The 23,360-nt window shown below is 36.0% G+C and overlaps 1 protein-coding gene across 2 annotated transcripts in view; it reads right to left on the minus strand.

The window, feature by feature from the left end:
* Positions 1-5,130: 5,130 nt before the first annotated feature.
* LOC128860927 (mitogen-activated protein kinase kinase kinase 13) overlaps positions 5,131-23,360 on the minus strand; it is a 55,064-nt gene continuing 36,834 nt past the window's right edge. For both annotated transcript variants that reach the window (XM_054098723.1, XM_054098724.1), the window contains 6 exons: positions 16,833-17,285; positions 16,467-16,658; positions 15,743-16,396; positions 15,508-15,670; positions 11,357-12,342; positions 5,131-11,201 (listed from right to left, as the gene is read on the minus strand). In XM_054098723.1, coding sequence (XP_053954698.1) covers positions 10,694-11,201; positions 11,357-12,342; positions 15,508-15,670; positions 15,743-16,396; positions 16,467-16,658; positions 16,833-17,285 — 2,956 coding nt within the window. In that variant the 3' untranslated portion in view covers positions 5,131-10,693. The remainder of the gene's footprint in view (positions 11,202-11,356; positions 12,343-15,507; positions 15,671-15,742; positions 16,397-16,466; positions 16,659-16,832; positions 17,286-23,360) is intronic.

Here is a 23,360-nt window from a genome sequence, read left to right on the forward strand (position 1 = left end):
CATTCACCGGTGAAAGTCGACATTATCGAGATTTCGGTGTTTAACTGTAACATATACATATGTATATGGGACAAAGAAGTTGGCATTGAACTATCGCTAAAAACTTTACTAATACATACCACTGATACTCCTCATCAATAAGCGATTAACCTATTTGGCCAATATTTCTTTAAATTTCCTGTTGCCTTTAAAGCTGCGGCATAAATTACAAACGCGAAAAATTTCTGATTCTACTTAAAACAAAATTCAAAGACGTAAAAAGGACGTACATATATGTGTGTGTGTCATAACTAATTTCGCTATAAAAAACACGTATGCAAGAATTTAAGTAGGCACTTACACACACTATCAAATAACACTTCAAATAATTTACAATAAATATCGAACTCTATAAATCTATCAAACCAGGCAAGGTAACCATTTACTTATAAAAATAAATACTAATTAATATTTAAGATATGAATACAAAATATATGGGGTCTGTGATATAAATCATACATTTATACGTATGTATGTATGTGTAAAAATGATATACTCAGAAAACATATGTATGGAGTTAAGTGTTTGTAGTTCGTGAACATCAAACAGATATTAAAATTATTTTCAAGTTTAATCACGCGCACAAAATTGAGATTCATATTCGAATCATCAACTTCGATCAAGAACTAAAAAATTATGAATTGTATTTATTAGTTGATATACACTATTTACAGTTACTCACATTCAAAATGGGAGGCCGCATAGGCAAGCATAATCTGCCAAGTATTGCAGGTATGCTTTAAAATTTCTTTATGAAAACTATAGTAAAATAGAATAGAACGAAAAAAAAAACATAAAGCTAATTTTTATAATTCTACACTTACATATAGTAAGTACCCACAAATACAAAAACATAGAACATTTTTTCGAAAGAACACGACTCAAAAACTGCTGCCCAGATTTTAACACTATTGCACTCTCCTTTCTGAAAACTGAACTAAATGAGGAATTAGCTCTGTAAACGCTGTTGATAGGGGAACACTCAACCTTGTATATACAAAACTGTCAAAATTATGCTAAGGACTTGGAATATGAAAATCACAAACTTTATTTTATCACTCTATAGAAAATACTGCAAAATATTGGTTGGAGTACTGACGGGACACTGTCTCCTCCCACATCACCCAGTCAAAATGGGATTAGTCCAGAGGGATGCGTGTAGCACATGCAACAAAGCGAATGTTAAGAGTACTTTGGAACACCTACTTTGCCACTGTTCTGCTCTTTGTAGGGCTCGACAAATGTGCCTAGGATCAGCATATTTTGCATCCTTGAAGGATATGGCTGATAATAGGCTGAACGACTAGTTAATACTCGCGAAGAGGTACCTTAAGAATTATATAAAATAATATCTTCGACTCCAAATACATAGATCTGGCAAAACAATGGACCTTAGAGGTCTAAGTGAGATCTCTTTACAGGGCAGACATCCCAAGCTAACCTGCATAGTGAAAAAAGGGATTTCATAATAACGGACAATATTATACAATAATATAAAAAAAAAAAATTTTTCTAAGAAAAAACTATTCCTAAAACTAGCTCTTGATAGCGTAGCCACCTGAATTTTATTGCAAAAATAGCTATTTATCACACAGTTCAGTTGAATATTAAGGTGTAGGTATCAAATAAATGGGTTTTAAAAAAATATTTTTTTGGTGTTGCCACCTGATTACGAAAATATATTAAGTGTAAAAAATAGATACACATAAAAATATTCATATACATATTAAGGTAAAGGTAAGTATAGCTGTAATTCAATAATATTAGAGGCGTTGCCATCTAATATATGTTTAAAGAAAAAATTAAATTAGAGCTTGGATGTTGATACCCAATGCATGTTGAAAATAATGAACAAATCTTCAATTAAAATCTTACATAAGAATCTGACTTTTAGGTGAAAAATAGTAAATAAGAGTACAGATTAATTGATTATTAGGATTAGGATTGAATGGCGTTGCTACTTTCAACTAAAAGTATTGAAATTGCCTAAAAAAAATGCACATCAATATACAAAAATTTCAACAAAAAACATAAACTTTTTTTTCCTGCCTTTACAAATACTGCAGCTTTGATAATTAATAAATCAGTTGCATCATTCCATAACCCTATAATGGGGCCGCTTACAAAAATTTATCTACCGAAATAGATTAAAATTTACCAAAATTAAAAAAAAAGATTTGTGTAAGCAATACTCAGGCTATTTCAAGCAATTAACCGTTAGTATGAGATGAAAGATTTTAGCTAATATATTTGGAGACGATTACGTAGTTAAAGAAAAAATTGATTGCTATAAAAATGCACGTATTTTTTCCTTATTTATTTATTGTTTATTTTTGATTGTACATCCGCAACCCACAATCTTTAAATTTTGGTAGGAAAACCTATTAATGCAAAAGTCTAAAGGTGCTACTCCAGTTTGATGTTTCACGGCGTCTAAGGTGGCACTCATGAACCAAATATACAAAATCACGAATGACCGAGACTAAGTTGAATCCAAGGTGAATCTATTAAAGGTGGTGTTGGTAAATCAGCTGAGTTGTTTTTTTTTCGTCGTGTCCATGTGGCTGTCAGGAAAGAAACAAAGCGAATTCATTATTTGTTTTCTAGTTCCTTAATACTTTGCTTTGACAATCAAACGCCCAGAACAATATTGTTGGTCTAGTGCAACCACCTTTAATGAATGCGCCTTGGTTGTATTTATAGAAGGTGGTGTGATTAGAGTAGTTGATTTCTTATTCTTCAACTCGCCTTTGATTTAGAAATGCCGTTAAAACGGAATGACGCATGTGTTGTGGATAAGCGACAAATTAGTTTCGTCTATTTGTCATTCATCGAATTCTTCTGTTTTCTTTCATTTGACAGTTCTAATTTAAAAAAAGGTTTCTGTTCCTCGAATGCCACCACCTTGAAGGTTACATATTCGCCTTGAAAGAGGCCTTGCATTTGTAATTGGGTTTGAAAAAAAAACGAGTTGTTTGTTTGAATTTTCCTGTTTAGATTTGCCATTGCTTCGTGCTCTACAAATCGGTTTATTTTTGATTGTGGTTGAGTTTTTCGAACAGTTGTGAGTGAAAATTATGTAGGTATATTAAAATAAAGTGTGCCGTGCTAGGATGCAAAAATGAGTTTTGTGAAGTGGGGCATTCCTTTCTATGCCGCAAAATCGGCTCCATATGCACATGCTGGAGTTTCACATCAACCAGGTAATTTTACGATACACTACAATTTTTCACTTTCAGTTATTGTAAGATGAGTTAATCTAACACCGCAACATAGTTTTCAACATTTCTATAATATATACAATATTTATATACAATATATAGCTGAATATCTCTATATAGGTGTTTGGATGAGCTTCTCTTCAATTTGTGGCATGCGTCTTGATGTAGTTTTATAAATGGAGGAACCTACAGTTTTCTGCCGCCTCCGAAACCTTTTCACGCCAGAATCAGCCTTCGAGATTTGTCATTGCTTGTCGAGGGGCGAGAATGAAAAAATTGATGATTCATGCCCAAAGTAGGTTTCGAATCTGGGCCAACCGAATGGTTGTCGGGCACAAATCCACTCATATGTATGTAAATGTGTTATCGATTAAAAATTTCTCACATCACCGCGAGATGCGCCTTTTATGTAAATTTCGTTTACAAAATTCTCGTTTCCCTAACAGTTGTGACCTTTATTTCTATTTATAATTGGCTTGTTCATAAAGCAAATAATTTGTAACAATTTTTACAAACTATCAAGTTTTGGTGTTCATGTATCCAAAAAACTTGTAAAGTAGGGGAAAGTGAAAGAGCGAAATGGTATTTCATTTTTAGGGGAAGCTGCAAGTTTTTACTGGATGAATTTGTACTTGTAAAAATTTGTAATTGAGAAAAACAGCTGATCGCAAAGTAAAAATAAACACGAAATAAATTTGAAAATTGAGTCAAAGTTCTAAATTCAAATAAAAATGCTGATTGAATTGGAGAATATAAGCAAATATATTAATATTATATTAGATAAAATGTATAAAGCTTATTTGAAATAACAATCGGCCAATAATATAGAGGTAAGTACTTCTTCATAACAGCCTCCAGCCACAGTTGCTGCAGTTTTCGAAATACAAATCGAAAACATTGAAGGTATCTTTAGTGGATTTTATGCTTGTTCTTATTTGTTATTAACCAATTTGGCAATATACATATGTATATACATACATGCATAGACGGAAGCAAGGAAAATATGAAAAAATCTGTGATTGGCGCAAGAATGAACGATTGCTAATGAAATGTTTTGCAACTGAAAGCGATGATGAAATCGTCCCCTTAGTATTAAAATAGCCTATAAATTTTTTGATGTTTTGAGAAAATGAATTTCAAACTTTTTGTCGAAAGTAGCTCTCACTCAAATCTCGTTATGTCTGTAAATATTTATTATTTTTGACTGACGTTTTGACGCACTTTGTGGAACTAGAATTTGACCAAATTTTGACCACATATAAAATCGACGATGGAGAATCCAAAAATTCAATAAAAAAATAATAGCCTATGAGCACAGAGGCTATTATTATACTAAGGGGACGAAATGAAACAAATTATTGTGGACAAAATAAAATCATGCGATGCTAAGCTCATTATTTCGCATTTTATTTTCTTTGTTGTTTTTTTAATTTAATGCGAGGTAGCTCAACTGAAAACAATTTTTAATTTTTGTGATTTTTTCTGACGACTATTTAATCAGCTGTTCGTAAAACTTGCAAATTGTTATTGGTTTTGCGTTCATGTACTTTTCTCTGATAATTTTTCATGATATTTTTCCCTTTGAGAGCGAACATGAACAGACCTAATGACACATTTAAAATATTTTTTACCAATTTCTGGTGCTGGTGCCCTATTATGTGTGTGCACACCAGTAATAGTTTAGTAATTAATGCTCAAATATATTTTGGCTGTTGTTTTAACAAAAAAGAAACAAAAAAATCTAACGAAAAAATATAAATCAATGAAACAATTAATTACAATCCAAAATGTATGCCTGCAAAGGATGCGTCCCATTTAATGTGAGACCAACTGTATGCAGTACGAATATGTAAATAAAACTAAATTAAAATTAAATTGAATATCCATATGTTTCTATTTATTATATTACTTAATTAGGCAATATTCTATTACATAATAATAGCCACAAATGTGTGTATGTATGTTTTTGAAATACGTGTGCGACATATGAATACATAAAGCCACATATGCATATCGACTAAAATATAATAATTAAAGGCATACACAAGTATGTATGTATGTTTGTTTGTATTCGTGGAATAGCAGGCACAGAGAAGCAATCTCATCGCTTCCATATCGAAACTAAGTACACAATTTTTTCTTAAATACAATTTAACTGATTGGACATCGCGTATATTCGCATTACAACACATAATAAATATATGTATGTATATATTTGTATCTTAAATCAAGTGTATAACCTAAAGAACCTTATTCTTAAAAACTAAAATACATGCACAATTTGGGAATATTTTCTTAACTAATACCATCTCAACAAAACATTTCTTTGCATTCAGCAAGCATTGTGAAGGAAATTCCTTTCACAGGAAACAAGTTTTAATTAAGTACGAAAAGTACATCAATTAATGTTATGCATGCGACTGATAAATGGCGAAATTCCCGATAGGTACGTATTAAATAAAAATATGTTTTACGAGAGTGGTTGCACAATTCCCCTGGTAAAAACGTATAAACACTAAGTTGGCGGCTAATGTGGCCCAGTGTTGTTGTGAGTGACATACATCTAGTATGCCCTGTGAGTTATCTCCACTGCGAGCGTTAAAGAAACAGTTTATTGAATAGTGGCAGACTATGGCAAATGTATGAGTTATTTCCAACGTTAACTTTATAGACATTTAATACATTTGTTAAAGGATTTTGAAAGTGAGCACCTGATAAGACTGATTCACTCTGCATACCCAATTTACATAAGACCATAACTCTAGCATATAAAACCTAATAGCGTAATTACTCTAACCGTAAACTTAACTTAAATTACGAAAGAATTTAAAGTGCTGGGAAAGGACGAAAGCTGTCAAATCTGCTTACGTACACAGGCCTAATGCCAAACAAATAAGAGCACGTAATTTTTTCACACATTTTTCCTCTCAGTTTCATTCTTCTTCTACTTCTTGATTGGCGGGATAACGCTTACGCAATTTTGGCCGAGTTAAGGGGTTACGTACGTATTCTTTATAGTTTTAGGCGCAATTCTGTGGAAGTCGATTGTAAAAATTCCCCATAGACACAAAGTTATGGTAGAAAATGTAACTGCCCGACTGCCTCGAGGGAAATGCACTTGAAAGTTTTCCGGCACGGTCTGCTTGATAACTCATACAGTTTTTAATATTTTTTGATGAGATTTTTTTTTTTAATATACGGAAGTGTTTTCTCAACTTGTTTTTTAAATGCCGTAAATTGCAAAATATTTCGAAATTCAAAGATCCGTCTCGACAGACTATAACTATTTATCTACACATAACCGTGGAGCAACTTCTTTTCATTGCACTTTGGGTTACGTGAATCTTTATATACTAATTTTTGTAAAGAAAAATTAAAAATTTTTTTTTTATTTATTTATATTGTTATCCCTTTTAAAAAGTTTTTCTTTTGGCTCATTTTTGGCGTTGCTGGACGTATGTAACCTTAAACAAAGCGGGCCAGTCTTTATGTTATTAGTTTCATTGAGCTCGATAAATACGCCTAACAAAAAGTTATGCCTACCTCCTATAACTTGATTCTAACCCTAAATCTGGTCACGTGCTCTCCGTCAGCTAAGCAATACGTTTAAAAGATAAAGAAAATGGTAAACTATGAGCGCTATATATTTACATAGGTAGCCTGGACCTAATAATTTTACAGGATACTCCATATGGAATTTTTAAAGGTGACACGTCAAATAATTTTATACGAAAATTAATACCTCATGCAAACTTTTGAAGACTTATTGAATTAATAAGAAATTAATCATATGATAGCAAGTTTCGCCTAACGGTAATTTACGCAGCTTAAGAATCCTAAATCAACAGCTCTTCAAGCGCTCTGTTAGCCAATAATTAGATTTTACTTAGTGCCGATTTACACAGGAAAACATTTGGAAGTGAAACATTTTGTTGGTGGGAGAAGGACGGACGCAGCAGAGGAGGGGACTTTATCTCCCGTACTGGCGACACGCTTTGTGCCTCTTATTCGCATTGTCAAACTTAAAGTTGGCTGTAAAACAATACTTGACGATTGTTTCACTCTTCTTCCGTGAGAGAAAGTTTCGAATTCTGTGTTGGTTTTCAGTCAAATAGAAGAACTATAGACCTCTTCGATTCGCCAAGCGTTAGCAACTGATCGTGGTAGCGCTGGAAAAGAGCTGCCAAAAATTGCATTTGCCTGTGAAAATAGTGAGTTGTACCATACCAGTTGTAAAAGGTATAGCCCTGTTCGAATCGAATCTTGATCGATAGATAGCGAGCAGAGGAGTAGCGAATCGGAGGCATCTTGCTGGTATGTTGGGTTGGCCTAAATTATGTAAATTTATGTCTAATTTCTGGTTAACAGAGCTCTAAGTTTCTTAAGGCTGCAGTAGTCATTTATACATGTTTGCAGGTTGCTTTTAAGTCTTTTAAGCAACTTATACGTCTGGAGTAATTACACTATAAAGGTTCCCAGGTTTGTTCTTATGATCAGGTTCTGTGATTTCATTCTTGGAAAACTTTCTCAAAGAAAAGGCATACACACTTTCTCACAGTAAGCTTTTGCTATGAAACGGCGGCTTAGGCTTTTTCTTTTGATATGATTTATGTGCACAAAATATAGGTAAATGTGCGAAAAAGGAACATTGAAAGGAATAGAAGATTTGTGTGTGTCGAGTTGTTCTATTTGCTGATTTAGTTTGTTAGTTTGAAATTTCACCTCCAGCCCCGCACGCATATAAGATTTTACTATGATTGAGAATATAAAAAAAAGTTTAGTATTATACTTTTTATTTGTTTGTTTTTAACAGCTATTTTTATTTACGATACGCTTATGAGGTGCAAAGATTTTGCTTTTCTGAACTGATGTGCTATTAGTTTTTATAAGAAATGACGACATTGAGTTGCGATCGAAATTTCAATTATGCACGCGTGGAATTTTGTGACCTCATAAGAATAGGGCTGTTAGTAACCTAGTTTTGTTATTTTCATTAGGCTTTTCACATTCAATTCTAAGCAAATAGTCACCCGCACGAATATTCCTGACGTTTGATTACTCCACTGTTTTACGATAAACGTTGAAAGAGGACATTGAAAAATTAATTAATAAAAAATAATGTAGTTAAACAGTAGTAAAAAAATGAATAGTGGGTGTTTTTTATGCGCTTGAGAACTTAAAATGATAGTACAAAGCAGAACTATTTTTGGAATACATTTTTTTCCATTATAACGTGGTATATAATTTCATAGCACTTAGTTTTTAGTTTTAGAGTTACATGGTCCATTTGATCAGTTAAATTTTTGACTACTTTTTCCAAGAAATCTGGCGGTACGGCATCAATGGTGGCTCGAATATTGAAATAAATCGATTGTTAAGCGCGTTGTATGACAAGTTGCGCCGTCTTGTTCGAACCAAATGTCGTCAATGTTTAGCTGATTAATTTTTTGAAACAAAATGGAGTCCAATAAATATGAATCATAAATAAAAATTAGACCAATCAGTAAAAAGGCATCGCAAACTATGGTCAGTTGGTTTCAATGCTTGCACGAGCTGTATTTTACAGGCACTTAAGCCAAGATCTTTATGGTAAATTTTCCACGTAGACAAAGTATAAAGGCCAACAAGTTGAGAACGCCGACGAATTGACATTTCGGCGTCTTCTTCAACACATCGCTCTATGAACTTCGCACGCAGATTTATCTATAAAATATAATAAAGATAAAACTTTTCTTTCTTAAGACTACAGCTCACAATATGTTGAATTTATATTATGGTTTGTAACTTTTATTGATGAGAGATTAGAAATCGATTGTAATTCAAAGTAATCAAAAATAATTAAGACTATTTGCCATCAAAACAAATAATCTGAAACTACTAAAAACGTATTAAACTTATATCTGCTATTTTTGATTACTGTTTTTATTTTTAATTCGCTCGAAAAGAAACATACATGTGTGCTCTATTTTAACATTAACATACGTTTTCTTTTCTTCTTCTTCTTGGCTTCACAGTCTGTGGTGGACCAAAGCTTCATCAACAATCTTCCTCTAGTTCACTTTCTCGCTCTTCACTGCTACATTTTTCCAATTACGAACGTTCACGACGAAGTCTCCTGCGACGTCATCAAGCCATCTCTTTCTTGGGCGGCTTCTTTCTAAAGTAAAGTAAATACTTTGAATTTGACTATCTTATAATGTAATCCGCTGCGCCTTAAAGGTATTACTTTCGCACCACCAATAAGGTTTTCAATTTCGTCGTTGTAACGGATCGTTACGTCCCGTCTTCAAACCGAATGGGACCGCAAGTATTTCTCATAATGCTTCTTTTAAATCGTAATAGTTGGTTAACATCATTAACTTTCAGTGTCCAGATTTCAGAACCATTAGTAAGAATCGGACGCATAAAATTTTAATCCTTTTTGATTTTCTGCCTTCGTTGTAAAACCTTTGATGTGAACAATTTAATATGTTTTCTTTTCAATTAGATTAAAAAAGGGTAAACAATTTTCAAATATCGCATAATTTTTTTTTTTTAATTTTTTCTTTTAATAGTAAGAAATCGTAATTATATTTTGATTACTGCCAATTATGATTGATTGCTGGTCATGGAAAAAACAAAGAATTAAAAGGATTCTTAAAAACATAACCCAATTAGTTATTCTTAGAATTATTAATTATTTTTTTAAGACTTTCTGTGCTATGTATATTAATATGTTTGTTGGGTTTTAAAACACCCTTAAAACAATTATTAGAAGTAACTACAGCCTAATTGCAACCCTAAACAAAAATTGCTTAAGTTAATTGTGTTTCTTGGACAGTCACATCCTTAACGCCAATGGTCAGTTTAGATTAAATCACAATTTTTCCGTTATATGGGAACATTCATACGTCCCACTCTAACTTTGTCGTACATAGAAGCCATGCAAAAATTGGCAACCAACTCTCTTAAAAAAATTAATATATTTCGGAATCTTACTGCAAGTCATACAACATTTAAATAATGTAACCCTTTGTAAGTACGTGTGTATGAGACGTGTACAATTTGTTTCATTTTTAACATTTACATAAATATGAAGTAATGAGTACTAATTTAATGTAATCCTGTGTGTATGTATGTATGCATTCATGTATGACTAATTACTATGACAAGATGCCTGACTTGTTGTACACTTATCGTATCGATTACTTAAGTTATAAATTGGTAGATTTAATATTAAATACAGGGCATTAAATTTTTTGAGATACTTGAACTAAAGCAAATTTGTTTGCGTTTATAATTTTTTTCTTATTCTTTTACGAACTATGTATATATATTTTGTTTTTAAGTAGTTGGAACTATAGCCTCATGCAAATACCTATGCATCATGGTACGAGTATGTTGAAGGCATAGTCCCTGAGCCTGCCTTGTACGTGACTTCATGGTACATTAGCTTACACCATATCCACAGCACCGTCCGCCTCATACGTGGGTATGGAAATTACATCACTGCGTTTGCGCAAAATGGGCAGCGCATTGCTTGGCGCTGTAAGTGTCACACTTATTGCTCTTGTTGTTGGTGCATTTGCATATTTTTGTTGATGTTGTCGTTGTTCACGTCTTTGTCGTTGTGTTGCTGCTGTTGTTGTTGGGCGGCGTTCATGCTGCGTTTTCACGTCATCGCCATCGTCACTGCTGCTGCTAGACGAGACCTCTTCCTCGGTGTCCGTTGTAGCGGTTGTGGCGACGCACTTCTGTGTGGCTTTCATTTGTTTGAGTACTTCATCAGGATTACTTTCGAGCGTTGAATGCTGGCTGGATGGTGAGTGGCTATACTCGGAGGTATTTTCCTCATCCGAAACGACAGTCACGTTTCGTTTGTGGATGGGAATTTTGGGAATGATAGGTATTTTATAGCAACGTCGCGCACGCATGCCACGGCCTATAGGAAGGCGTCCAATGCTGCGAATAATGGAGAAAGGAGACTATTTCATTAGTAATTCTTTTCAGAAATCGCGCTGATTTTACGACTGCTTTAAAATAGTTTTGAATACATCTAAATTTGTCGGGTATTCTAAGACCCTGTTTGAGCTATTATGAATTTTAATTTCACTTACCTTCTCCGTCGTAGGCCGTAATTGTAATCTGTATCCTCGCCCTCCTCATCCGACCAACTGTCATCGAAGAGATCTTCATTAGACTCGCCATTTGCATTGCTGGGCGCCTGCGCTTGCGCTTCGGCAGGCACCGACTTCTCTAAACTGTGTTGAGGTTTTCGTCGCACACTACTCGTTCTCGGTGTCATACGTTCCGTCGAGCTCTGCCGATTCAAATCTTGCGTTGTCGTGCCAATGCTTTCGCTCACATTCTCATTGCCATTGTCAGCTTGTAAACGGGTTGTCGCTACCTCACCATGATTACTTAGCGTTGTTGTGGTTTGTATACTCAGTCGATTCTCATTGATAAACTTGATCACCTTTTCACCAAGTCGATCGAGGTGTTCATTGGAACTGCAGTAATCGGGTATGTCCAGCCGTTCATTGCTGTTGATCACATCGTCGAGCAATTGGTCAGGACTAGAGCATGCATCTTGGAAAGTCACATCTGAAGGTGTCATGGAGTTACCATTTAGACTAGTAGGAGTCGTCGCCGCTTCTACTGGCACATCGGTCTGTGGTTGTTGCTCCTTTAGGTGCTGTGATGGTTGTTGTGCACGTTGCATAGCAGTTTGTGGCTCCGCTGGCTGGCGCTGATTAATGCGATCCATTGCATACAAAACCTCGTAGGAGGGCAGCTCGGTGTCGGGCGCAAGAGTCATTGAGATATCGCGCATTGCAAAGCACGCGCTTGGACTAATGTCCGTCTCACTAATATCCATGGCATCTGTCTGAGTTTCGGTGTCCACTAGCTTTACGTTCTTACGATTGTCGGGCTCGCTCTGGTAGCGTCGGTCCCGACTTGGACTATATTTGGGTGCAGCTGCAAAACTACCCGAACCAACTCTTCGGTGTCTGCTCTTCTTCGCCTTCTGCGTGGAAACGCAGTATGACTTGGTCTGATTTAAGCTAATTACCTGCGCATACAGCATGGCTTTAAGAGGACTCTATGATTGGGAAAATATGCACATAGTTAAAAATATATCAAAAATAATGTACGAAAAAAATTGAGTTTATATTCTAAAGCTGCAGTAAAAGGGATTATTAGGCATTTATTGTGACAGGATTTACCGATCGAAGATCCTACAAAAAGTACTCTTAATTTGGTAAAATCCAAATCAAGTTGATATTTATATATATTAGTTAGAATGAGCTATCATAGGGATGGGCACAGTTTTATTCTAGATTTTGCAGCAGTCTTACTATAATTGAATGGCCTATAAAACTCCATACCTAGAATCGTTCTAAATAATCTGGCTAAAAGATTGTAAATTTTGATGAAAATTTACTGATTTTTGTTTTAATTTTGAGTTATATTCTTTTTGTTGTAGAATAAACTATATTTTTGTGAAAAGGTAAGAAAAAAATAGGTAAAAACTTTACAACTCGCATGCGCTGCTATTATTGTGAACACAGGTGTATGTGCTGCAAAAGGAGAGATCTCACCCGACATGAGCTTCTTCATTTCAACCAACTCATGTATCCAATACCACTCTTCATTTGACCCGATCTTGTCAAAACTGCATATTTCCTAGATGCACTTTGAGAAGACTTTCATGGCAATGTAAAGATGACAACCTTATTGGCTTTAACAGAGCTCAAATAGAACCTGGTTATCGAGCTTGCTGAAGGATACGAGATTATACGCTCGCTCCTATTAATCAAATCAACTTGATGCAAATGGAAAATTTTTCTTTGAGTTTTTGAAAGTTTCGTCAATTACTCATTGTAGTTGTTCGGTTGCAGTGACATACAAAGAAAGGTTGCCCAAATTAGCTTTTACAATCGGACATTTTGCACTTCTGTTGCTCTGGATCTGTTACACTCTTAAAATACGGCGAGATTTGGACGACAAGATCGAAACCCCAAAGGCAAATGGTAGTTTTGTAGCCAATAATACACTCGAGTTAATGGAAATTTGCATTTAGTAGGCGGCACTTGTAAAACGCAACATGGATTCATAAGAAATTTGAGCACAATATAAAATAGAATTTGAGGGATCATACTTCCTTTAAAGAAGACAATATCGTAAAAATATTAAATAATATATTTCAATAGTCTCCATAGATTTTATGAGCTAAAGAGGGCAATTCAACTCAACTCAAGATTTTGTTGGACAATGATAATTTCCCAAATTACACACTTCACTACAGACAGCCCGACTCTATTTTGTTGATATCCATTTTATAATTATTGGGTGCTTGGCCGAGCTCCTCCTTTTACTACAGTTTTAAGCCGACTCCGAACGGCAGATATTTTTATGCGGAGCTTTTTCATGGCACAAATACACTCGGAGACCATTGCCTGCTGAGGGGCGACCGCTTTCTATCATTTTGATTTTTCATGCACGAAGATTCGAACCTGGGCACTGCCAACCCATTTGGCTACAGCGGACAAAAAAAAAAAAATTATAATATTACGGATTGGATTGTTGTACAGGTTAGCGGGCGGTGTATTCGGTACATCATCATTTAGTCGGAATACCGTAACATACGAGGTGTGTTCAAAAAGTATCGCGAATTTTGTGTTTTCCCAAAAATTATTTATTTATTCATTAATATCTATTTTGTCCCCTTTAAAGTAATCCCCGTGACATATTATGCACTTGTGCCACCGTTTTTTCCAAACTTCGAAGCATTTCAAAAAATCATTTTTGTATCTTGTTCAGCTCCTCCTTCGATGCCGTCTTTATCTTGTCAATCGAAGCCTAGCGTCCTCCTTTCATAGGCCTCTTCAGTTTCGGGAACAAGAAAAATTCACAGAGGGCCAGATCTGGGGAATACGGTGACTGTGGCATCATTAGTGTGTTGTTTTTGGCCAAAAAGTCGCGCACAGGCAACGATGTGTGAGCAGGGGCGTTATCGTGATGCAAGAGCCAATTTTTGTTCTTCCACAAATCCGGGCGTTTCTAGCGGATCGCTTTGCGTAAATTGCGCATAACTTGCAGGTAATATTCCTTATTAACCGTTTTACCCTGTGGCAAGAACTCATGATGCACAACGCCCCTGCAATCGAAGAAAACGGTAAGCAAAACTTTTACATTCGACCGAACTTGGCGCGGGATTTTTCGGCCTTGGTTCGTGCGGCAGCTTCCACTGAGATGATTGAGCTTTGGTTTCCACGTCAAAACCATAAACCCATGATTCTTCACCAGTTATTACCCTCAGGAGCAAATTTGGGTCGTCGCGGACAGAGTCCAACATCTCAATGTTCATGCGATGCTGCTCTTGGTCGAAATTGAGCAGTTTTGTTACGAATTTTGCAGCGTCCCGTCTCATGCCCAAATCATTGAAAAAAATTTAATGGAACGAGCCAATCGATATGTCTACGTCCTCAGCAACTTCTCTAACGGTGATTCGACGATTGGCCAATACCATTTTCTTCACTTCATCAATTTGTTTGTCTCTTGTTGAAGTGCTCGGGCGTCCGGCATGCCTTTCGTCGTTCGCATCTTCTCGGCCTTCTGAGAACATTTTGTAGCACAGATTAACGTTGCTTTGGTCCAAAGTAGCATCTCCGTGTGACACAGTCAACATTCGGACTTAATTTCGTTTTTCAACACACCTCGTATCTCAACTGAGCTTATGGCTATTTCAAAAGCCGTTCAGTGTGTGGCAGCGGCCGTAAAACACAGCAGATCAATGACAGAAATTACTGAAGCTTTTCGATCGCATATTGTCTGCTTTCAATCAATAGCGACATAAAGGGAAACTACATGGCAGTTACACCAGGTATCCTCATAAAAACATTATTCTTAAAATGTGTAAACTGCTTAATAGACAGAACACTTGCCTTACACGCTGTCTGAGAGTGAGTCCTTCTCTAGAAGTAGACGGGATCTGGAGGAGGAGCATACCCTACAATACCTCATCTGTCAAGCGAAGTGCTCCAACTTCTTTAAGGAACTTACGGATATTGAATCCATTAAAATTATTCCTGAGTACGAAACACGTGGAGGATCACAAAGAGCCAGTAGCCTACGTATGTTCTTCGGCCGAACAATATGACCTAACCTAACACAAATTTCATCTAGAATGTCCCTACGAGGGTCGATGTTTTGTGAACCAGCATTTTGAAATGCCGATACAAATACGACCAGCTGCGTAATTTACCTCTGGCGTTGTCTCAGGATCAGGCGTCGATGACTGTTGTTGTTGTTGAGCATTTCCTGGTGTTGTCATGGGTGGATTAAGTCGTCTACGATAATTCTGTATTTTTCGCAGTGTGCTGCCCAAGCGTCTTGTTGGTTTGTAACCTGGCAGTTGTTTTTCACGCCTTAAAATATGAAATTAAATATTTTTAAATTTTCAATTACATTTCTTTTAAAAACCTATTTGTGAAACCTACATTGCAATTTCTTTTTCTTTTTCCTGTAGTTGTGTCATGCATTCACTTAATTCTAAATACAGTCGATTTGTCTTCTCCAGCTTATCTTCATAGACCAGTCGTATATCTTGCGCATGCTGCCACTCGGCCGTGCGCCGTCTAATCAAATCCTGTTCGTATTTATGTATACTAGTGCCATTTTGTGTAATTTCCTTAAGATGCGACCGCACTTCCTCCTTCCAAGACTGTTGCGCTTCGAAGTATACCTTGTCGCTTTTACGCAATAGCTCCGGACCAGCGATTTCCAAATGCGATAATATTTGCCCAAATGAGGGACGGTTGCGGGGTTTGGTATGCCAACATAAATTCACCAATAACTTGAAACCCTCTGGGCAACTGGACGGTATCGGTAGTTTCAATGAGTTATTGCCCACACCCCAAATGATGGCTGACGAGTCAACGTCTTTGTAGGGTATCTCGCATGTTAGCATCTCCCAGAGCACTATTCCGTATGACCAAATGTCGACCTTCTCCGAGCAAGGCTCGTTTCGTATCACCTCAGGCGCCATCCAAGCCACTGTGCCGGCGAAGCTCATTTTCGTGCTAATCTCATTCCATTCTTTGCTTGTACCAAAGTCACTGATCTTCACTATCTCGTGTTGGCCGATCAGAATACTAACGAGAAAAACGTAATTTAAACAACAAAAATATAGGTATTCCATTTTTTTCAAACCCTTCTACTCACTTGGGACTTTTCAAGTCACGATGTATGATTTTATGCGAGTGTAAATATTGCATGCCGTGTGCGATTTGCTTCGACCATGACACTAGGCGAGATGGCAGCATCACTTTCTCCTCCTTCAGAATATTTTGCAATGGACCATAGGGGCAAAACTCCATGATTATGCAATAAACAGGCGGTTGTGTGCAAACACCCCTGCAAATATTTATAAATGTAAGGAAGTAAAAAGTAAAGAAGTGCTAAATTCGGTTCATAACGAACTTTTAATACCCGTGCACATTTTAGTATTTAGAATTAAGTTTGGCCAAGTGGCAAGTGCGCGCGAGTAGAAAAAGCGAAACATTTAAAAACTATACTCTGAACACTCACTTGAACTTAATTATATTTTGGTGATCCAACTTTCTTAAATGCTTAATATCTGTTTCCTTCAGTTCTTTCACTTTCTTCACTGCCACAATTTCGTTATTCAATTTGCCACTGAAAACGGCACCTTGTGCCCCACTACCCAGCCACTCCAAGCCTGTGATGCATTCAAATGGTATCTCCCATGCGTAATCTTTTGGATCTTTGATCTCGATAACGCCAGTCTTGGTCATAAAGGAGAGTATCGGTTTCATACAACCCAGCAGGCTTGTCATCACACCGATTCCCTTGTCGCGATAGCCATGCGTGGGGGTCCATCGATGTTGGCAGGTATTGTCCGAACTGCTGTCTGTGATGTTGTTATTCGCTTGCGGTCGTTGAAAGTCGATGTCTGTTGTGAATGAGAGATTTCCCGCACCTAATTTCATTTGTTCCAATCCATCTTGAATGCAGGCCATGCTGGAATAGGTAATAGAAATAGTTGTATTAATATTTGTATACTCGTATAGTTTCATATGTGTAGGATATATGCATGCACGGTAGAGAAAACTGAGTACTGAATACTGAGATATTACGAGACATTTCATAATTAGAAAACTAAAATGATGCATCCACTGTTACCAAATTCCATACATCGAATTATTGGTTATATGAATGGTTGGACTAATATTCGTATAAATATTGCTACTGAAATCGATATAGGTGATTGTACGAAATTAAATAAGAATAATTTTAAAATTATTGTAGAAATTGTAACAGGGCATTGTAGATTGAATTATCGGCTTAGTAACGTAGGAAAATACTCCAACGGAGCTTGCAGGTTCTTTAGGGAGGAAGATGAAATCGCCAAACATGTGTTGGCAGCATACTAAGCACTAATGCAAAAGCGTCGCAAACATCAGCGTAAACATATTTTACCAAAACTCTACAATATAAAATAGGACGAATACAAGAAGCAGGAAAATATTCCAAATCCCTAAAGTGGGAATAATAGATCTTTCAGGTCACAGTGCTAAATCCCCTCATAATTATGAGAACAATAGTGTTGGAGGTGGCATAGCAAAGGGGGAACAATAGCGAAGATTTTGGTATCGCTTATGGGTTAAGAGAGAAAGAGGATCTTCGAGTTTTATTAACTAATTTCTTAATCATTCTTTATTTAAAAATTCGCCCTCTAAGACCGCCAATATATTTTTCGGAACAATTCTAATATTTTTGATCTACGGGTGCGATGAGTACAACCTCCGGCGATGTCCTAAATACTTGCTTAATTTGCTCCCCTCGGATCTTAAGATACAGCAGGAAGCAATAAAAGCAATGTGTAGTCTACGGAATCTCTGGGCACATAGAAATCACTAAGATGATATCTGAGCAGTATCCGCTGTGTTTGGCACCTAAGTGAATTCAAAGAAATTTAACGCATATTTTCTTTACCGATGGGTCCAAGAATGAAATAAGTTTTGAAAACAGATGGTATTTAAACGATGGTAATAAGTACAATTACGCTATGGGAGGAATGACAACTGTTTTCCAATTAGAAGTAGTAAAGGGTGATTTTTTAAGAGCTATAGGAAAGTTTTTCAAAAAAAACACACGTAAAATTCAGAAAAATGCATGCAATTTTCATTTAAATCGATAGTACAGTCCGTATAATTGAATGTTTGAAGATTATTTTATGCAAATGTTGACGGCGACTGCGCTTCAAATGGCCCATCCGCTTAGTTCAATTTTGGCATGCTCTTTCCAATGTTTCGGCCGCTATCTCACATATAAATGCTTTAATGTTGTCTTCTAATGCGTTAATTGAAGCAGGCTTGTCTGAATAGACATGAGCTTTAACATAGCCCCACAAAAAATAATCGAAAGGCGTTATATCGCACGATCTGCGTGGCCAATTGACAGGTCCCGAACGTGAAACAAAATGTTCACCGAACTCGCCTCTCAACAAGTCCATTGTTACGCGTGCTGTGTGGCATGTGGCACCGTCTTGCTGAAACCACATGTCATGCAAGTCGAGCTCTTGCATTTTGGGCAGGAAAAAGTTGGATATCATTTCACAGTAGCGCTTACCATTCACAGTTACGTTACGATTCGCAGCATCTTTGAAAAAGTACGGTCCAATGATACCTCCAGCCCATAAACCGCACCAAACAGTGACCTTTTCTGGATACATTGGTAGCTCTTGCAATTCTTCTGGCTGATCTTCACTACAAAATCGACAATTCTGCTTATTTACCTACCCATTGATCGATAAAAAGTGGATCTTCGGCCAACTTTCCAAGAGCCCATTCACGAAAAATTCTGCGTTGCGGTAGGTCGTTCAGCTTCAATTCTTGCTCCAGCTGTATTTTAAAAGGCTTCACACCTAAATCCTTTCGCAAAATTTTCCACGTTGTTGAGCAACAGAGGCCCAATTGCTGCGAACGGCGACGAATCGATAATTGATGGTCATCATTAACACTGGACGATACAGCAGCGATATTTTCTTCAGTTCGCACTCTACGTAAGCGTGTTGGTGGTTTGATGTCCAATAATGTAAATTTGGTTCTAAATTTAGTCACAATAGCTTGAATAGCCGCTTCAGTGGGCCGATTAAACTGACCATAAAATGGAAGAAGCGCACGATAAACTTTCTTAACAAAAAACGTATTTTTATAATAAAATTCAATGATTTGCAAGCGTTGTTCGTTTGTAAGACGATTCATGGTTAAATTGTAGACCAAATTGAAGATGTTTGACAGTGAAACAAAACACGAAACGTGCGTCAGCTGATAAAAAAGATAACAGCTAAAAAATCACCCGTTAGAATGGATAATTGAGAGGAGGTGGAGCGAGAAACAGGTTATTTAGTGACAGTCAGGCTGCACTGAAGGCCCTTAAAAATTGTTTAAGAATGTAAAAAGAAGCTTAATTCTGTTGCAAGACGGAATAAGCTCGTACTCGTACTTATCTGCCCAACTGTTACTTCTTTCCTTTCCTCCTTGACTATCTACTCTTTTACTTTCTAGACCTTTGAATACAATGGGCGTTTTAGACGCTGTGTTTTAGGAGTTACCCTTGCTTCTTGGCTCGCCTTTTTCAAATATCATTTCAAGTGATTGCATATCTCCTAGATCTCTAACGAATCGTCAGACTCCCTATGCTCCAATTAGGAGCTAGAAGATCTTATATACATATATCAAAGGAGGCTGTGATAATGAGTAAATATGTATGAGATCCAAACAAAATATTTTACAGTGTCAGTCCAAAATTCTATCAGAAATAAGACATACTTTGATACTTGCAAAGGACAGATGGTTAATGAAGACAATTATTTGGCCAAGTTAAGGTGTATCCGATATTCGTAAGAAATATAAATTGTGAATTGTGAGCGAGTTTGAGAGGTTAGGCTACTGTGAATAAAAGCGGAAAAAATAAGCTTTTTTATTTCTTCGGCACCATTAAATAAGTCAAAAAGCGTCCTTATTGTTCATGCCGGTGTATAAGAAACTTCTTTGAATTAAAGAGATAACGGCGGCTGCACAGCTTTTCTTCAAATAAATCTTATTTGAAGAGGCCGCGGCCGTTCAACTGCATCTACAACTTTTAATTTACAGTGAATGTAAAATCCATTCAACTTCCATACAAAATGTATTTGTGCATATAGAGTTAAAATGTAGTATCAAGTAAATCGGTTATGACTTGTACGAGTTTGGTGTCCGACCGACTTGAAGATGTATTTTCGAGAAAAATGCTTTTAAAGTTTTTTATACTAAAATTCAAATTCCGGAGTTGCGGAGGAATATGTACTAGGCTGTTCATTAAGTTTTGTGGTTCCATAAGAAAAATACAATTTTATGGTTTGAAAAACACTTTATTATTCAGTATTGTCTCCCTGAACATCAATACACTTGTTCCAACGAGACTCCAATTTAAGAACTCCATCCCTGAAGTGAAAATCTGGAAGGGCTGCAAAATACGCTTCCGCAGCTGTTATGACAGTTATTGGCGTATTTAAATGTATTTATCTGGAGAAAATCTCACTATTGATGCCGACCTTATACCTTTTCAAACAATATCTACCCAACAAACCTGATAAATATGGTATAACAATTTGGTGGATCAGCGACAGTTAAACTAGCTACCATCTATATGGTATACCATATCTTGGAAAACAATGACAAAACAGAGCTGAAAATTTAGCATATAAAATATTCAACTGGTTATGTGAACCTTACTTCTGAAGTAACAGAAATACTACTTTTGATAATTATTTTATTAGTCTTGAAGTTGCAAAATCTTTGACACAAAATGGACTCACAGTTATAGAACATTGAGGAAAAATAAAGCTTTTATGCCACCAAATTTTGAACCCAAGAGAAATCGTTACATCGAATGTGAAGTTTTTGGTTTTATACAATAAAAATATGACATGGATTTCGTATATACCGAAAAAAAGCTTGCAGTAGTTTTCTGGTCCACTATGCATCATTTAAAAGAAACAAATGTGAGCAATAAAAACAAATCTGCAGTAAATTGGTACTATAATTACAATAAGGGAATACACCCTCGAACAGATGGTTCATGAATATTCTGTTCGGCGAAAAACAAATAGATGGCCGATTGAGTTTTACAAAATATTGTTGATGTTGTTCGCATTGCTAATTTTATTGAAAAATGTAAATCCTAAATAGAACCAACGGGGAAAATTCACAAAGAAAACTTTTTCTACGAGAAATTGTAACCGAAGTGATTACACCTCATGTACGGAGACTAAACAAGACAGGACAAGCCGCGATATAAAATTTAGTAGGTTCAAATCAAGAAGCTGCTCAATCATCTGAAGCTGTGGCAAAAATAAAGAAACGTCACATTTGTTCTTGGAATATATCCTGATCATGTAAGTGTTGAGATAAAGCAACCGAAATGTGTGCGGTGAACATTCTGAAATACAAATTATCTATAATATCTGTAAGCAAAAAAGAACTAAATGCACGTTAAATATTGAAAAAAAAAAACATGTAATAGAAGTTTAATATTAAACGATAAATACTTCTGTTGAATTCAAAATAAATTTGTTTTCATTCATATGGCCCTGTTAGTTGGACACTACTGGTCAGGTACGTTACAAAAGCATACTGGATAGTTTAGGGGTAAGTAATTTGAAGGCAACAAAAATCCGAGCTCAAGTTAGATTGAACACTTCTTCCCTGCTGGCTGTTCTGCGCAAGTAAACTAGCATTCATAGATATGTACAATATATTCATAGTCTAAGCCCTAATATCTAATTTTTAGTCAAAAATGTATGTGTGTACATGTGTATGCACCAAAACTAAAGCCTACTTAATATTTGTGTAATTCGTCTACCGATAAATGCGCAATTGCTGAAAAAAAAATCCTCTGGGGAACCACCAAAAGCTATGTAAAGAAGAGTAAAAGCAGAGTGGGTATGGAATATAATATACATAAGTAAATAATAAATGATAAGGAAAAAAGAAAAATTTTCTCTCGCTTCATTTAATTCTTTTATTTCTTATCACATTTACATTTTGTGAGGGCGTACTTTAGTAAAAAATATACTTTTAATAAAATAGCGATAGCAAGTGTTCTCCGAAAAAATATGTTTGTTTGTACTCGTGGATGTTAAGTACTGGATATATATGTTTGTACTTGCATATGGAATATTAAAATTTATTAATATCTAATATGTAGCTGTGTACCTTTTTGTAACGCTTGTGTTTCTTTTTTGCTTCAGACATTTGAATATGTGGCAGTTTGAATGCGAGTCAGCTTCCCAAAAAACTCAAAAGGTGTTCGAAGTGCGACATTTCGATATAATTTGTTAAATAAATACTGAGATCAGTTTTAACTTAATTACAGCTGTATTTGGTGTGGCACAACAAGTCTTAAACGAGATTTCACATGATTGATATTGCGTCTGGTTGCTTCCGATGTCGTCGAAGGAAGAGAATGAAGTCTCAAACGGAAAGATCCAAATGTGAAAATAAGGTCGGACAAAAAAATGCTATTATTCGCTGTACTCGAAAAAAGGTTGATAGAGCGTACAATTCTGATTGGCAGCATACATATAAATACTGACAATGAGCGCAATAACGTTGCTAGAGTCCAATAAATTCCTACGATTCATTCGTTTGTGCGAAAATTTCACAGCTTCGGGAAAATTTGCAAGCGAAAGGTTTTTATGAGGAGCTTTGGTGTTTGATGCACGGAGATCTGAACCTCCGCACTACCGAATGGTTGTCACGCATCAACTCACTCCGCTATGGCACCACGGAAGCATCGAAAGAGCCCAGTTTTAAAAAGCTGACACTTATCCACGTAAACAACAAGAATTCAATTATTTATGTAACAAAAAATAACACTCACTCTTAGCATCTTTTGATCACAGAAACGTGTTTAGTGTTCTCAGGAGCAATTTGAAATTTCCAAAAAAAAAAAAACAAACACAAAAAACCGTTTAAGTAAATTATAGTTTTACTAGCCCAAGATTTGGTTTCTTCTTTATTTGCAAATTCTTATAGAGAATGTAAGCGA

Source organism: Anastrepha ludens, chromosome 4, assembly GCF_028408465.1.
Source record: "Anastrepha ludens isolate Willacy chromosome 4, idAnaLude1.1, whole genome shotgun sequence".
NCBI classification, from domain to species: Eukaryota; Metazoa; Arthropoda; class Insecta; order Diptera; family Tephritidae; genus Anastrepha; species Anastrepha ludens.